The 18,964-nt window shown below is 37.3% G+C and overlaps 1 protein-coding gene across 2 annotated transcripts in view; it reads left to right on the top strand.

The window, feature by feature from the left end:
• Positions 1–18,964, top strand: part of LOC113107250 (F-BAR domain only protein 1-like) — a 37,124-nt gene that overhangs the window by 2,280 nt on the left and 15,880 nt on the right. For both annotated transcript variants that reach the window (XM_026269620.1, XM_026269619.1), the window contains exons 2-4: positions 8,261–8,314; positions 16,313–16,404; positions 18,324–18,398. In XM_026269620.1, coding sequence (XP_026125405.1) covers positions 8,282–8,314; positions 16,313–16,404; positions 18,324–18,398 — 200 coding nt within the window. In that variant the 5' untranslated portion in view covers positions 8,261–8,281. The remainder of the gene's footprint in view (positions 1–8,260; positions 8,315–16,312; positions 16,405–18,323; positions 18,399–18,964) is intronic.

Below are 18,964 nucleotides of genomic sequence, written 5' to 3'. Positions count from 1 at the left end.
CTAGTTACATTATGCATTTTGACATCATGTCGAAAACTGTTGGTTTTTAACACTTCTAGCATTGCCATTATCTCAGAATAAATGCTAACAACTTTTAAAGCATGTCAGAAATTCAGTATCAAGCATTCATGGCACTGCAAGGGATAAAAGGCATTTAATAGAAATTAAACTAATCTAAACTAATCTCTAAGTAGTGTGTGATGACGTTTGAGTCTTGCAAGGGCCAGGACTGAAGACTGATATTGCTGCATTTCCTCTCTACGCACTAGAGATATCATTCAGTGCACGGCTCGCCAGTGCAAGCATGCATGCAGAATGCATTGTTTTTTGTTTTGTAGAGTAAGCTATTCTCTCTGTTCAAAGTTTCACACTGCGATTTTGGAGGCTATTTTAGACATCCTGTGCATCCTGTCTCACTTTATACAAAAGTCTGATTCGAGCTTTGAACCCTTTAGTCATCTGGATAATTCTGAGTCTTATTTAAGTGAAGAGCTTTGAAAGGGCTCTACATCTCATCTCCAGCTTTTCGCTTCAGGTTAGCTTCTTCAGTTCATGCTGAAGTTAACAGTAGATACATTGAGCCCACACCAGGCCTGCTGAGCTGTAGTCAGTCTGGCACTTTTTAAGATAAGTTAGATCCATTATCAGGCCCGAAAGAGTTGAGACACATGAAAGCCAGTGCAGTTTGAGATTAGAGGGATCATTCAGAAACACCCCTGGCCCCGTCTCTGAAGACCTGCAGAGAAGGATAGAGAGAGGGAGGTGGGGGATGCACACTTTGCATTTAAATTTGAATCGGTTTGAGTTGGTCCTGTTGATTAGACTTCATCAGAGAGAACCTGCTGCATTAGCATGGACTCTCTCATTATCAGAGGAACATCATCTTATTTTAGCAGACTGAAAACCTGAAATTGCAAGGAGTCCTCCTTGTCCTCCTGTCCCTTATTTTGTCATCCGCTGTTAACTAGTGGTCATTAGCATTGAAAGATTTGTAGTTGTGTGTCAGTGCTGCTGGCTCACCTACATCCCTGCCAAGCAGGACAGCGCCTGTGGGCAAAGCCTGGCAGCCCGTGGCAGATGGAGGATTTCTGTCTGTTGGGCTGTCTGGAGGCACACAGAAGCCTGGAGAAGAGAACGTGGCTCTGAGCCTAGCCTGATTGTGGGTCATTGTCACATGAATTGGATGTGGGACTTTTCCATAAGTATCAATTTGTGTCAGCTTGTTTATAATTAAATATTTTAATAGAATAGTTGGCCCAAAATTTGATCATCCTCAACTCCTTGTTATTTTCTTCTGTGAAATGCAAAAGGAGATCTTGGGGAATATGGCTTACGAGGAAAGTGAATGGTCATTTGTACTGTTAAGCTTCAAAAAGTATCATAAAAGAAGACCGTACAAATCCTATTACAAGTCTTCTGAAGTCATATGGTAGCTTTGTGTGAGGAACATACCCAAAATCACAAAATTATATATGCTGTAGTTTGCTGTCAGTAATGCACTGTAAATATATCCTGTTCAATTTGTTAAATAAAAATATTACCTTATGGTTGCCTGAAACGTATAGCCCTCTATTTCATCAAGTGATATAATGTTAATATGTCAGTCTATTAGAAGTACCAAAAACTGCTTCAAATCATAAGATTGAGCTGATAACCACTGTGATAATACAAATGGTATGATAGGAAGTAACATGATGAATTCAATGATGGACCATCTATAAAACATGGTCAATACTCGTATAAATAGTGAATGTCTAATGTTGGTCTGATCCTCACACAAAGCTGGCTTAAGTATCATTTAGATATTATTTCTGGTTTATATTCTGAATTTCTTTTAATTTAATTTTAATTTAAAAACTGTAGTGTATGTATATATATTCTGGAGTGAATTAATCCTTTAAATAGTGAATGGATTGTAGGGACTACTTTTATAACATTCATGCCCACCAGCTCTCTTTGTACAAACAATTATTTAGGCTAAATATCTGTGTAAAATAGATTAGTAGACCCCTAATTTCAGCAGTTTGACATTTGGTGAATAGTGAAATATGGTCATGTATGTAAAGGCAGAGAACGCCGGGAAACAAATTGAAGAACGATTGAACTGCTTTGAGTATAAACTGTCAGTTGTCCCTTTCAAGGTTTTAACAGTATTTTAGTGAGATTATCGAGCGAGTACAGACCTCATGACTACATGCTGAGTGGCATGATAATAAAAGCTAGTTTACAGGAAATCTCAGGGCCATGTAATTGCCCCATTGAGATGCAACTGTCCCTGAATTCAGAAGACCCTAATCAAATTTGCCATCTAAGTTTTTTATGAGATTCACTCTGAGAAAGTAACAGTAAGCGATGCCAGAGAATAGGACAATGTTTATCATTTGTGTTGCTAATCCACCTCTGCCAGCATTTAAATATGCTGATCTGAATTAATTAATGCATTGTGTACAATTGTTGATTCTGCATGCACTCACATGGCTTATGCAGCTGGGTGATGTACCAGGTGGAGGTGAGCTCTGGCCTGCTGTCATAGACTGTGCTCGAGCAATACTGACAACAACAACAACAGCATTCAGCACAGCACAAAAGCCAGCAGAGACTGTGGTTTCATTCTCCTGGACTCTGAACAGAGAAACAAGCTGAACTCTGTTGTGTGGAGGATATATGGCTGTGGTCCACGTGGTGCCATTTGCCTTTACTGTTCAATGATGTGACATTTAATGTTGTCTTAATTGCTAATTAGTTTTTAGCAAATCACTTATTATCTAGAGTGACTGACACTTACTTTACAAAGAGGAAACCTGGGGTTTAAGACCTTGTTCATAATTATTTTGGTCAGAGATCATTAGTCATCACCCTTTTGAGAATTTGAACCTTTAGTCTTTGGGTTTCCAGTCCAGTGGCCTCATTTATAAAGCGTGCATAGGCGCATAGGCGTGCAAAAGTGCTTAGTGTCCTGTCAGGGTCTGAGGAGACGTATGCACTTTTCTTGTCGGAGTAGGCTACCACAGGTTTTTGAAAATGTAAGCTGTTCTTGCTCATTGTTCTAAATGAAAGAATATGGAAGATGACTGGTGATATTATATAAGTTCAGAGGTTTCACTTCTGAAAAAGACGTGTACATGCATTTTCTGTGCGTACATTTATTCTATGAATCACACGTGCATATTTGAGAGACGATCATAAGATGAATTGTAGGATGGTTTCTGCGCATCATTTAATAAATGAGGCACAATATCTTTAACCATGATGTTTTTTTAACTGGGAGTGAACAACTTCATTTTACAATATTATATATAGTTAATTTAAGAGGTCGACCGATTTATCGGCTGGCTGACTGATTTTGACTGCTTTTATTAATCGGCATCAGCGCACTTACTGTTTCCTTAACATTGAGTTATTTGTGACGGCTCATCACTACATCAAAACTGACCACCACAAATAGATTTTCCAAAAGGAATATATATATTTATTTTATTTTTGTATAAAATGAGTCCTTCACGGTTCAAAATTAAAATGCAGCGCGGGTGTTTTTATGTGAATGTATCTTTGAAAAGAACCAACTGTCGTCAGAAAAGCTTCAATATCATTTTCATTTTGTCTTTCCTGTAATGCTTGATAAAGTAGCGTTTGTAGCAGCGTTTATTTGATTACAGCCGTTACTTCGGAAACCTCTATATCTCCGCTCAAACAGCGCCGCCTGCTGGCAGAGAATTCATTTGCAGTCTGTGGGAAACACAGGTGTCTGTCAGTAAACAAACAAAAAGCATTCTTCAGAACTGTTTTGAGAAGGTGCTTAAGTTTTGAGCCATGTATAAGTACTCTAAATTGGGCTACTTCTACTATTATTACTATCTTATACCCTGCAATAATACTTTGCCCAAACTCACTTTTATGAGATGAATGGGGGAAAAAAGAAAATCGACCAAACATATTGGCCAAAAAAATCTGCATTAAATATCGGCATTGGTCACTAGTGAAAAACCCTTATCGGTCGACCTTTAGTTAATTTATAGTTATTTTCAAAGATTTCAGAGTACTGTATTTATAAAAGAACTTCATTATAGTTTATTTAATTCTAGCAAATAAGTTCTTGTTAAAAACTAATCCAATTAAAAATAATTTGCTTAAAATTTCCACACAGGAGAGGTTTGGTGTTATTTACAAACAAAAGGAAATATATCGGTATTGGTATCGGACAAAATGAGTTGAAAAATATTGGATATCGGCAAAAATCCAATATCGTGCATCCCTAATTTCCATGGTATTATTTACTACATTGGTTAATGAATACCATATCTAATCATTCAGACCCATAGTCTTAGGTTTTCTGGGTAAACTGAATACTACACATGACATTTTGTAAGGGCTTTTTGTTCTTGAGGAAACAGCAGACGGGGCTTCTACAGCATAAGCCTCCGAAATTCCAATCAAAAATCCCCCCCAAATGTATTCGTAATGACAACAAATCAAGTTGTGGGCATCTTGCTGAAGCTCTGATTCAGAGATACAGACAGCCTGGCGTGCTTTAAGTGGGTGGGGAATTTGGCAATGTGCTGCTGAAGATAGCTGCAAAAACCCCTCTGACAAGAAATATTCTCAGCTCATTTTCTTTCCCAGAGCAGGTGAGGAAGGACACAAAAACACTCTCTCATTCACACTAACCCACACGGTAATAAGTGTTAGAGGCTTTATTCACCAGACAGCCTTGCCACATCTTTTTCCTCAAAAGGCTGTTCATCAGGGATTTCAATTTAAGTACAGTCATTTCTTATAAATGTGTTTTAAGCCACTGTTGGTTGGTTGGTTTTGCTCCCTCAATTTCTTTTCTAATGTTACCCTGAAACCTTTTTCCTTCTTTAGAGTTTCACTAACTGAGGGTTAATATGCTGCTTCTGTTTATATGAAGCTTCAAATAGAAAGAGAGAGAAAGGAGATCAGCGTGTCCCCTCTGAGCTGCATCTGCATCTGCCAGTAGTTCTCTAACAATCCTCTCAGTCACAGCAAATTGAGAAAGAGAGAGAGAATAAAAGGATGAAAAGTGCTGAGAGTTGCCATTTAAACTGCCAGAGAGGGATGAGGGTGCTTGGCAGCGCGCTTTACTTTTGGTAAAGTTTTCATGCCATCTCAGTGTAAACAGAGTCTGCACATGCTTTTATTATGTTCATGCATATTTAAATTAATACATACATTTCAGAATATGGGGTTTAATTTAGCCATTTCTTGTCAGCTAAAAATTTTTTTTTGAGGATATTTTAAACGAAAATATGACAATTTGACAAAGTTGATAAAACTGTAATCAGAATGACTTGCTGAAATAAACGAGTATAACATGAAATTTCGAAAATAAAAAAAAAACCTTTATAATGAAGAAGAAACTATAAAACTAGAATAAACCTGAATAGAAACTTTAAAACCGAGAGCGCCAGATGGATCCTCCAGGACTCCACACTAACCACAGATTCAGCTCTAGGAGGCTTATAGTCTTCAATGGAAATTTCAGCTGCCAGTGTCACTGTATTTTAGTGCCAAAGCCAGAGGGTAGATTTGCCATGATCCAAAATGGCTGGAATGTAGTTATATCTTGTTATTTTACTGAAACATCTAATTTTTTGCATATTATCATGCCAATGGTTGATGGTAACGAGCACTCTGCGTTAAGTGAATATTTTAGCAATAATAAGGTGTTTAAAAAAAAATCTCAGTATTGCTACTTTCATGTCCAATGACATATACATGGTTGACACATAAACCTAATTACAGAGTACGAGAAGCCAATATTTAGAAATTCCTTCTAGTCCCAGTTGGATCATATTCCATCTTCTCCACATTATAACCTGACGTCTGTTTGGAGCACTCTGAACCAATGACTGAGTCTTATTTTTGGAACGAACCACAATGCCAAGCTTGTGTCATTCGTAGGGGTGTAAGGTTGGCTGGGTCAAGTTAATTAAAGGGGTGTGAAAGGAGGAGAGAGGGAGGAAGACGTAAGCATGAGTATTTCCCTGTCTGTGAGAGGTCGTACTGTGCACCGGCTGATGGCCGTCAGTGGTGCCAGGAGAGGCCTGGCCGGCGAGAGAAAAGCCCTGTGGTCAGCACTCCATGAGCTGCTGATCCTGCCAGCATCCAGCTCTCAGAAACATAACAGGAATCACACCTCCAACCGCTCTCTGCTGGGCCCATGCCTGGCTTTCACTAACACATCTACTCAAGGACAGCGCTGTCATTTAGGCAATTTCCTTAATGTTAAACTCTATAAAGCATGTTTCTTAAGACCATAATTTGTAGAAGAAATTGATTTCAAATCAGTAATAGACAGAAACATCTGCCAGACTGATATTTGTCAGCAGAAAAGTTACTGTTAAATTTATTATACATATATACTACCATAGGTCTTTCTTTTTTTAAATAGAGAGAGAGAAAGAGAAATATTTTATCATCACCAAGGCTGCAAAAACAGTAATATTGTGAAATATCATTACAATTTCAAATAAAAGTTGCAAGACAGTAATTAATCTGAATGGTATGTGCACACCCAAAGCAAATTTAATTATTTGTGCGAGTAGATTACATAAAAAGTCAAATTGCAAAGAAGTAAATAGACACATTGACATGGCGCATCCCACATGTAAAAATCAGTGATAACACAATGTGAATATTTGTTTTGCTTTTGTTGTGAAATGTTGAAATTGATTGTGCTTAAAAAAAAAAAAAATATATATATATATATATATATATATATATATATATATATATATATATATATAAAATAAATGTTTTTTAAGTAAAAGAATGTGGTCCTTAAGGTAAAGCATTTAGGTTGTTTATATTGATTTTGTTTTGACATTTGTGTCCTGATTCCGTTCCCTTCTCCTTCCCTCTACTTTCTTGTCTACCTCCACTGTTCTGTCAGCCACTAAACCTCTAAAAATTGGGAGGTGTTTCTGAAGGTTTCTAACCTGTCTGATGTCAGGATCCTCATTATGAGCCCCTGGTGTTGAGCTGTAGGATGCTTGTGCATAAGAAATCAGGAGCACAAACCTGCTAATATAGACACTGCACTGGAAATGCATTCTGAGATCCAACAGTCTCTGCCAGGATGTGTTTATGAAAGAGAGTGAGGAAAGATGAGGAGAGGGTAGGAAAGAGGATGAAAGTTTGTGTGTGTGTGTGTGTGTGTGTGTGTGTGTGTGTGTGTGTGTGTGTGCGTGCGTGCAGTGAAAGAGGCAGTATTACAGAAGTGTTCTGTAGTGACTCAGCTCCTTGCACCTGTTGTCTTACCTCAGAGAAACTTCCAGCCGCCATATACACAGCTGCAGAATAGACGCATTATGAAACACTCAGTTCAACTGCTCTGACATCGAAACTTTTAAAAGCGTTTTTGTGTTTCATTTAGCCCCAGACCTTAAGGACAAATATTACATTTGGTTTTACTGACTAGACTTGACCGAAAAAAAAAGGAAATCAGTGGGCTGCTCAGGCTATTAGCTGAGGTGATGGTTTTATATTTCTGAGTTGGCTGACATTTACATTCACAAAGAAACACTGTCACAATGTCATCTGCTCTGCCAGAGCATTGAAACAGAGTGAGCATGTTGGTGTGTGCACCTCAGCATGGGTTTGATCTTATTAAAATTGCCTTTGAGTTCTTGCCACAAGCCACTGCAGGAGCCTGCTGACATCAGCATTAGATGTCACTCTGCTTTCCTGCTTAACCTTGTTTTGATTGTGTACTGTACCTTGTTTCTTCCCTGTACGGTTCTCTGAAATGCATCCATGTATCAGTTTCACAAAGGTACATCTATCAGTAGATTATGCACAGAGAAAGTCTCTTGTTTTAAAGATACACCCCGTGACACCCTGTGCCTGCACATTTCCACAGAATATGAAAGCCAATTAGTTGAATAGTTACATATTTGTATACATTACATACTTTATATGCTACATAAGCTGATATTAGAGGTTTTTTTTTTTTATTGACTTTCTGTCTATCTATTTAAAAGTTAAATTATAAGTAAAGTTTTTATAAGTAGGTTTTTAGTTTTTAATGAGGACAAAACAAATAGAATTGATCAGCGATTGAGAAAAAATAAAGATTAGTTATAGTCTATGATTATGACAGTGAAAGGAGAAAAACATTTAACTTTTTTTAAATGAATTGAATTCACAATTTTGCTGACATTTTCCTAAAATAAGTTGAACTGGCAAAACAGCTCTAAATATTATATCTGGGCCATAACCCTCTTCTTCTCTTTTTCAGAACTCTCTAGGAACCCTCTAAATGGAGATGGCATATTTCAAGAACAATTTTTGGGTAAGTCTGTCACATTTCTTATGTAATGGGGTTTTTTAGCGTTCCAGCTTTGTAGCGGTACAGTAAGAGAAAATGTTTCCTCAGCGTATGTATTGTACCGTTGCCTTGTAAGCAATTTGGGATTCATATGCTGACTGTTTCAGTCGTGTCATTTAAAATATGAAGGAGGGATGGAGAGAGGAAAGAACAAAGAGAGAAAGAAGTAAGAGAGCAAAAGCAGAGGGCCAGGGCTTTGTCAGCTTTCCCATGAGGACAGCCATGCTCTGCTCTTACAGCACACCTGGCAGGGCTATTTCAGGTGCGTCCTACTTTAATACCCAGCCTGCCCCTCTCAAAGAACGAGGGAGAAGAGAGAGAAATCAAGGCAGAACATTGTGGAACCACTGCTACTGAAAACAGGTCACATTAAAACAGTACAGAAGCATTACAGCGAGATAAAGACCTCCATATGTAAAAAAATTTTTTCAACATCTAGTGCAAATGTAAAGTGACTTTTTTCCCTTCTAAACATAACTAAACAGCATAAAGTGATGGTTTCCTTCCTGTTTAGTCTGAACAGCCTTTCTTTCATTTGTAGTCTCGACTGAGGGTTTTTATTTGAATTTTTAAATTCCTCTTTTGTGTGGTTGCAGCCTTTGGTCTGCTGGCCGGTTTCAGCCAGGTCATTTAGTTGTCTGGCTTTGTGTCAGAGGACATTGGTAGATGCAGTGACCTCCACTTTTGTGTTCTTACACAAAGCTGGTTTAAAACACGCCCCCCACCAAACTCCCAAGCATCCATGCAGAACTATTATTCACTCTGGACCCCCTCATGGCTCATGCAGAGTTATGCAGACGCTCTGGCCTTCACTCTTTTCTGTTACCCTGAAAAGCAGTTTTTAAAATCATCATGAAATCAAAGTGACCCAGTTTACTTTAATTTTGGTTTTACATTTTTGATTACATGTTTGTCGAAAGAAAGAAAAAGAATCCAGATAAATTAATATTTGTTTAGTCATTCTTTTTTTTCTAGTAATAAATGGACTATAAAACTATTTTATTTATATAAGACCCCCAGCTAGTTGATGCATTATTTTAATATAATATTTTTATAATATTTATAATAATTATGTTAATGCATAATATTCTATTTTTCTTTTCTTTTCTTTTTTTGCTATGATGTTTTTTAGGTGGTTATTCTGGTGATCTGGTTGGTTGGTTTGATCATGGAATTACAGTAGTAAAAATGATTTGAAACACTGATTCATGTTGACTTTAAAGAAATAGATTTTCATTCTAATTTGTGTCTGTATGTAATCAAAATCGTGTATGTTCGTCCTTCTCTGACTGTTTCTTGCAGTAGTGAATGAAAATACCTGTGTGAAATGACTGAGACGACACATTTGGGTAATTACTGAAAATGCATGATTAATTAAGTCTCAGAGAGGGAATTCGCAATCGCAGTGATTAAGCACATTCCTTATTTGGCTTGTGCGTCTTCATCCTTATGACTGTCTTCGATCTGTTTCCTCCTCAGATGGAAAACAGGATGTTCAGCAGGCAGATGTTTGTCACACAACAGAGAGCTCGTTTAACAGCCTAATCAGTTCATTTCGTTTCACTATTACTGTTCTGTTTCGCTTTTGTGAGGTTGGATGCAGATTTTCTCAGTGTCTCAGTGTCTCAGTTCATGGCTTTTTTAAAGATTTCTGCACAACATTCAGACAAGCCTGTGAAATACTGGGAGAAAACAGTCTGGTCAGATAAGACCAAAATTCAAATTCCAACTCTTTGGATGCCATAATACACACCATGGTGTGGCAAGATTCATATAATTGAAGGAAGGATGAATTGAAAGGATGAATTGAAAAATGTACCAAGACATTCTTGATAAATATCTGCTGCCATCTACCAGGATGATGAAGATAACAAGGGTGGAGATTCCAGCAAGACAATGATCCCAAACAAAGCCAAGGAAACTCTCGTTTGGTTCCAGAAAAAGAAAGTAAAGCTGCTAGAATGGCCCAGCCAATCACCTGACTTGAATTCAATAGAAAATCTATGGAAAGAACTAAAGATTAGAGCTCATAGAAGAGGCCCACAGAACCTTCAAGTTTGTGTGGAAGAATGGGTCAAACTCACAAATGAAACCAAAACATATAACATAAAAATGTATTTAAAATGTTCACATCCTGTTCCTCAGTTGGGACATTCACCACAAAAATAGGCCTACACATTTTTTAAATATAAAGAAAAATTAATTTAATTAATATCATTTAATTATATACATATATATATATATAAATAAATCAGGTCACACACAAGTTCAATAATCTTCCGGATTCTGTGCTAAATGTATAAAATAATGAAGTAAATAATAAAATGGAAACTTTATTTGATCTTTTTTTTTTTTCGGCTGCTACTATGGGCTCAATGGTAAAAAATCTTTTATGATAATAACCAAATGACATTTCGATGCAGCTGTCTGTATGCGTGAGCTTTGGATGTGTGCGTGTGTCACTGTGCGCTGAAAACTTCTCACAAGCGCTAGACAATTCCCTCAACTATCCCGAGCAGTGTTGTGGGTAACGCGTTACAAAGTAACGCGTTAGAGTACTCTAATTACTTTTTTCCTGAAATGTGTAACTTAACGCGTTAGTTTCGTGCGTAAGTAATCAGTAACTTCGTTATTTTTTTAAAAAAAAGTAATCCGTTATTTTAAGGAAAGGAAAATCCCGACTGCAGCCTGCTTTTTTTCAGACAGTAGGCCTAGGTCTACTGTGCCACCTGCGGATGTATCAGCGGAGCCGAAGCTCTGTGATCGTAAAGTCAATGGCTGTGATGCGTCTGTGCCCTGCGCCTGACCCTGTGTGTGTGTGTGTGTGTGTGTGTGTGTGTGTGTGTTTTTTTTTTTTCGAACTCCCGGCAAGATAGCAGAGAGGACAGCGTTTGGTTTATGGAAGTACGCACATTATTTTCAATTTGTCAACGAAAAAGAAAAGAACATAACGGTAAAATGCACACTCTGCTTTGGTGAAAAGCTTCTGTCGACCGCCAAAAATTCTACCTCAAATTAAACGCTACGTTTTAGTCACTACTTTGAAGAGTAAATGTAAGAGGACAGTGTTAAAACGAATTTAGGCTTGTGACTGTGAGTGACACTTTAATAATAATTAGTTCGGCTATTAAGCGATTTGTCATTTGCCTGTGTGGCGGTGAAGGATTTAATTCGGTTTGTTATCATTTTTGTTTGACAGGCAGCTGTTAATTTCTGTTAGATCATTGGCTGGCTGATTGTTCATCATTTCTAAATGGATTTAAATCTGCAAGCATGTTTAAGGTTGTGTTTACAAGTAAGCATACTTGTACTTTGATAACTGCATTATTTAAAGTTAAAGAAAAATCAGGAGTTATCTTGTGGTGCTCATAATATACAGTAGCCTAGGCTACCCGGGCTGGGTAGGTGCGAATTTTGATGAATAATATGTTCTGTGATAATAAATGAATAAAACGCCATGTGGAATAGCCGATTGCTGACTGTCTTTCCTGTTATTGTTATCCTGCAGTGTTAATTTAGTCGGATGACTGACGTTATTCATTGTCGGGAGTCACGACTTCTAGGTGCATTTAAAGGGGCCGGGGGCTGTGTCTGTCATGTGTGAGCCGCTGCGAACTGCTTTTAATTTTTGGTAACGCATGAGTACTCTAACGCGTTACTTTTATGAATAGGTAACGCTGTATCATGACTGATTACTTTTAATTGATGGTAACGTTGTAACCTAACTAACTACTTTCCAAAGTAACTATACCCAACACTGATCCCGAGCGTCTTTTACATTCACCTTTCAGGCAGTCTTATTGTCCCATACTGATACCATACAGTATTGATTTTTGAAATCTAATTTTTTGAGTTGCACATGCATATGCTGTTTTTTTCCAAGGCATTGTTAGATGCCAGTGTTTCCTATGCAAGGACCTCATTTATAATACAGAAAATACAGTATCATAACTATTTAACAATATCTTGTGATTTTAAAATTAAATTATTAAATTGTAAGTACTCACACAGCCAAAATAGGCATGGATAACTTTAAAAGATAGATCTTTGGATTTTAAGAATTGATATAAAGAAGAAGAACACTGTTTTAAGGCATTTAGCATTAATTTAAGCTTGATTGTGATCATTGAACAAGACTGTCTATATTTCTTATAGTTTAAAACTGCATTTTCATTTTGCGCCCACCCTATTCAAAATAAAATCACATCCTACTTCTTGGAGCCACTGGGAGCTCATAGAGCTGCACTGACAGTAGTATGTGAAAAGGAGGGACTACCATGAACATAGTGTTCTGTTCTGTCATTTGTGTGTGTTTAGTGGGTCTCACATGATTGCCTCACTGCCCTGAGCATCATGGCATTGGAACGCCCTGCGATCATCCAGTTACAACTTTCATGAGGCATGGCTCATTTATTAAACTCCATATAAGTCCTTACATGCTGTTAAAGTTATCTTCCCTACTTGTGTTGTACCGCACGGGGGTAATTAAAATCAAGTGAGACTGGTTACTTTTTGCAGACTAACACAGGTTGTCATTGTGTGGTGGTTCTTAGAAGATGCTACTGTTGAAAGTTCAGGCTGTCTTTTAACAGAGAAGCACATTGACAAGGCATGATGGAAAAGTTAGAGGTTTATAAAACCCTCTTCAGAATAGCTCTCGAAATTTGGTGACATTTTATGTTGTAATATTTTTTTCTCAGAAATTGCTGTTACATTTGCCAATTAATTAAAAAGAAATGGCAAGTAATACCACATTAAACATGACATTAAGTGAAATAGCTGAAATAGTATTTTTAGTAGAAATTGTATATTTATATTAAGTGTGCATTTAATAGGCCTTGAACAGATAAATACACACTGTATGTCAAAATTTCCATCTTTGCAAGAACCCTGGGTAAATATAATAATTTAGGTATTAAGTGAAAGCAAACAGCTCAGGAAGAAAAAAACGTTTAACAGTGTATTGGATCTGGGCAGCTCTTAAAGTGACAGCACTCTAATATTCCTGTCTATTATTCATGTTCAAGGGGTGGTTTACTGTTTTTTTTTTCTAGGCTTGATTGTGTTTATGGGGTGCAGTCTAACATGTGTTCATGCTTCGTTTTTTTTAAAAACGGATTATTTTACACATAATTTACCTTTATTCCACACCGATCTGTCCCCTCTCTGACAAATGCCTCAATTTATTTCCTGTTATTATGAAGCCCCTCCCTCAGAAATATGCAATAGGCTGAGATTGGTCAGCTGGCTCAGTGTGTTGTAATTCACTAAACCGCCTCGAGTGCGTCTGAACATCCCGCCTCACTCCTTTAAACAAACGACAAAAGAGAGCAAATCTTTCACTTCTCTTGACTAAATTACTTGTAACTTTAATAATAAAAAAATATATATTTAATTTACACAGTGAAGAATATGCCGAGTTTTTATACTTTTGATTGTTTTATACAATGTAGCATTACTTAATTATTTGTCTACACCAGTTTTTTGTCCTATTGCTTGTAATTAGATTCTTATTCTTATTTAATCACTGACTATTTACTTATCTTCAGTGAGGTTTTATTTTATTTTTTTATTTTTTTTAGGCTGGCATTGGCTTTTCACCCTTCACAAGTGCCACTTCCTGAGAGGAGAGATCAAATAAATTTTTTTATTTTTAACAGAAGGAGTACTTCAGCCCCGACACACACGTATGCCTGTCACCTTATGGAATGAGCCGTCATGTGTCTCCCGCTCTCTCTGGGTCTCACAGTTACCAGGGGAACCCTGTCGCTTTAGCAACTGCTATCTTGGTAGGAGACGTTAATACGGAGAGGATTGGAGTTTCTCTTTCAACACCTGAAGCCCTGTTTAATGTCACTGCAGCTGTTCTGTTCCTCGCTATGTCTATCATGCTCTCTTCAAGCACAAAGCGTCCTCTGTGGCAGCGTCACGTTAGATAAGGTGAATGGCAGATACGGCTGTATACTTTGCAAATGAACTTCAGGAAATGAAGCTATGAAAGAACAGAAATACTCTGGGTGTCAGCAGATGGCCTGTCATTCCATTTGCTTTCAGCATCGAATTCTGACTGAAGTGTCAGGGGGAAAAGACTGTCAGTTTGCTTGCCAGATACTTGTTTACTATCACATGCATAAAAAAAGAGAGGGAAGTGAGAGAACGGGGAAGGGAGGAGAGAGAGAGAGAGCACTTTAAAAGGGGTGCTGTTCTACCTGTGCTGTGTGGGCAGAGCAGAGAGATCAGCTTTCCAAAGGGGTCAAGTTTCAGTAAGCATACTGGCCACACAACAAACATCAGCTGTTGTTTTCATTTTGGTTTAAGATTAAAATGACATGTTGGTTGCAACTGGTTTTGTTATTTTGGATCCTCAGTTCTTTAAACAGCAAATTTCTGTGATCATGTTCAATTAAAAGACTGAAACTGAACACCAGAAGGGTCCATGGGTAACTGGAACCCTAGTCTGAATCTGACTATAGTGCCATAGGAACTTCATAAAGTGCAGGAGTAAACCCACTTTTTCAGCTGATTGATTTTCACCTTCATTTTCTTCATAGGGATTTTTAACCAAACACTTCATGACATTGCGTCATTTGATTCAAATTTTTTTTATAACTATTGGATTGCTTGATTTGGTTCAGTTGTTTTTTTTGTTTTTTTTTTACTTCACCACACCATTGTAGGAGCTCTGTCACTGGCCAAAATCTATTCTGATGACCTCTACTGTCCCCTGTGGGACACTGAAGCCTGACCTTTGACCTACTTTTATGTATAATCTGAATTTCGTATTTTAGAATCTTCAGTGTAGAGTTTGGAATTTCTTCACATAAAAACTTGAAGCTGCAGTTTTTGGTATGATCTGAATTTTGTATTTTAGAATTTACAAAAAAAAAAAATAACTTTGAAGCTGCATTTTTTTGTAATCTGAATATTTACAGCTAGTTTTACCTCAGAACATCTTAAAATGTGCTGTTTAAAAACACAAATGTATAAAATGTACCACCACTGTTAAATGTCACTAAAATTATATCTAAAATGTAATCAAATTTTTTAATTTAAATATGCAAAATTCTAATTAATTTTCTGCTTTCATAAATAACTAGCTTTTGACTTGTAGCTCACTAGTTTTCACTTTCTCAATGACATGCAACTAAAATAATTCAATTTAGGCCGAAGTGAAAAGTACTTCGGAGAGTGCTAAACTGCACAAATGAACATCACTTGTCTTCATCAGTAATATGCTTGTCATCAATATTTGTGACATTTTAAGTAAAGAAGCTTTTGTTTTGTAGTATGTTTTGGCTATTCCCGTTTCTATCCTTTCCCTTTTTTTTTTTTTTTTTTTTTAACCTGGGAAGTTCTTTCTATGCTGTGGGGGGTATTTATGGTAGTGACTGGCCTGGTTCTGTCATCTCTCTCTGTCTCTCGTTTGTAGACATTTTTCTGTTTGCTCAAAGAAAGGGGGCTATTTTTATACCTGCTAACTTTGACCGCAGGATGTGCTGTTACTTTGTTCCAAAGGTTATCATCTGAGGATCTCCCCACTGGGCCTTGACCTTTGAGGGAAATCTGTGTGTTGTGCTCCTTGCTCACGTGGCATGTCTTACACACGCTGCTGTGCGATTCTTTTATTGTTATATTTTCACTGTGATTTTGGACCTCAGTCAGCTTCATGAAAGCTCACAGCGCAACATGAGAAATTAGGCTTCTTTATTTTCTGTAGTTCCCTCTGACTTTAAAATCCCTTTAATGTTTTGAAGATGATGTTTGTTTACAAATGCTGACATTATGCACAGGCACATACTGTATTTTGTGCCTGCTATAGTCAACGGCCCGCAGTCGACAGTCTAATATTACAATTTCCTCTTGCTATTTTTATTTGAACACTTATTTGTTTCTGACGATGATTCATTTTTTTACATACACTGTAGGAATGCACCTTATGGTGGTGTGTTTGTTTGTTCGCAGGGAGAGAAGAATGCAGGTTTTGACGTTCTCTACCACAACATGAAGCATGGACAGATCGCCGCCAAAGAGTTGGCTGAGTTCGTGCGCGAGAGGTGAGGTGTTGTTTTGGGAGGAGTCGTCATGATGATGGGGAGGCGGGGTGAGACGGTGTAACTGGTACTGTCAGGAATGTGCCAGCGTGAAATTTGTGTACTATTCCTCACTTCTTGTGTTTCTAACTCACCAGAAGCAGTTGTGTTTGGAATGTTTGTGTTATGATAATGTTTCAAAAACATTATGCTGCATTATACTGTTCCTTGTTAGTATGACGTTAAGTTCCTTGTTATCCTATAATTTTATATAACACTGTGCATTAATTATTGTCTTATTTCTTCTTTATTTTTAATATTACATGACATACGATACTTTGTCGTTATTATAATGTTATGTCTTATCTGAAAATCTTATATTAATGTATGTTACATTATACCCTGTTGCAGTTTGATCATTTAATCTTACTATATGATGTTACATAATTGATGTTGCTTATTAGCATGCCTATTAATAACATATTAGCTGTTTATTAGTACTTAAGACATGATCCTACCCAATAACTAATCTTAACAACTACCTTACTATTAATAAGCAGTAAATTAGTAGTTAATAGAAGCAAAAGTCATAGCTAATGCTTTGTTAATAACGAGAATTTAACCTTAAAATATGTGACCATTGAATCTTGTCGTATGGCATATCGTTTTTTTTTTTTTTTTTTGCTCTTTGGTTCATTTCTTCACACCACCATTCTGTCTTTCAGCACACAGCACTGAAGTGTCAAAACACACAAATCTGAGAGCAGCAGAGCAGTCCACTCATGCACACATCTGCAAATATGCAAGGCAGCTCAGCAGTCAGAAAGTGGCGTACATGCAGCATATAAAACAGATGAAGAAAGCTTGATCTTCATTTCCTTCCACTGACAGCATATGTGGGATGTGTGAGCATTCCTTTTGCTCTGTAGTCGACATTTGAGTTGGAGCTAATTGCAGTAATTAAAATGAAAACCCCAAAACGACTCTCTCATTCTACAGAGAGAACAGAGACTACTTACAGCTCCGCCAAGCCTCCTGCCAACTTTCATAGTCTCTTCTATTCATTATAATGGAGCTGGATGCAGGCACCCTCTGTCATGGACTGGAGGATTAAACTGTATTTTTAAAATTTTTATGTTAGAAATCCATCCAGGAATGCCCTGGAGGATAGTGCTGAGAAATTGAGAGAGACAAATATGTCCCTGATAAAAGCATAGCTTGTGCAATAAATTACATAAATCACATTTCAAAGGCCATTTTGCATCCACTCAGGACATTCTGCCTCAAAGTGGCTGTGTTCCTTGAAGAATCTGACTTGACTTTCCAATGTGCTGTCCCAACAGAAAGCAAAATTTCACTTCTAAGAACCAAATTATATGTTTTCTGAGAGATAAAGCCAACAATATAGCTAGGCAAACTGGGATGATAATGACAACATCCTTTTTCCATGAGCGGACTCATGTTGTGAAGTCAGAACAAAAAAGCTTGACGTATCCGAGAAGCAGATCACGTAGAGGTTTATTAGAAATATTTGGTGTTTTCAGCTTTGGCCATGACCCTATGAAACTACTGTGTTTTCTCACTATTTTTGAAGTCACTTACAAACACGTACCATGTTTAAAACAATCTAAGATAATTTTTCTATTATTATTTACTCATGGCTAATATTAAGTTACCACACTCTTATTGAAAAAAAGAAAACTTTAATAATTACGACATTAGGGTATAGACCTTGCCTCACATAATTTTTTTTCTTCTCAGATGTATTGTGGTGCACCATTATGAATATAAACGCTCTGCAACTTGCATCAAACTTTTGTGACCTTTGAGGCATTAATGTTGGTGCTAAATCACTTTAATGCGGAAGTAAATTTGCTTTTGTGTTTATGTGCGTATCCATTACCTACTGACAATGTGTGTGTCTGTTTGTCTTTGCATTGAAGGGCAGCTATTGAGGAGACTTACTCAAAATCCATGAGCAAGCTCGCCAAGATAGCTAGCAATGGAAGCCCTCTCGGGTGAGTGATGTTATTCCTGTTATTATGAGATCAGGATTTGGACATTTTACAGCATTGGTTGACCAGAGTAGGTAAAAATATAGGACTTAAAGTTATTATGTGTTAAAAATCACTACTGGCATGTGATTTTGTCATCTGGAGAAGAGCCAAACTTAAAAAGGTTTTCTCTTGCTAAGTTTGGCCTGCTGCTGACTTATAGATACTTATCAGCAGGGATATTCGAGAGGATTGTATGTGTGTATTTTTTTGTGTGCGAGTACGTGCGGTTGTGTGCAATTGGTCGAAAAAAGTCGTTGCTATGGTTAGCTCTTTCCTCTTTCTGCTCTCTTCACCTCACTTCCTGTCTGCACAAGCATGTGCTAGTTGTCACAAAACAATCACACAGTGCTTTAACAGACTTTGCTTTGATGCCAAATTTATTAAAGAATCAAGACCACAAATACAAAGCTAACAGAATCATAACTGAATTTTTTTCCTACAAACTTTGGTGTGGGGTGTCTTTGGGAGTCAGGAGAAAGCAAGGAAAGCCTGCTGTTTTTCTAATACTGCTGTGCTCTAAGAAATCA

The sequence above is a fragment of the Carassius auratus genome, chromosome 8 (genome assembly GCF_003368295.1).
Source record: "Carassius auratus strain Wakin chromosome 8, ASM336829v1, whole genome shotgun sequence".
NCBI lineage: Eukaryota > Metazoa > Chordata > Actinopteri > Cypriniformes > Cyprinidae > Carassius > Carassius auratus.
The sequence above is the reverse complement of the archived record's forward strand: the minus strand, read 5'-3'. Positions and strand labels throughout refer to the sequence as shown.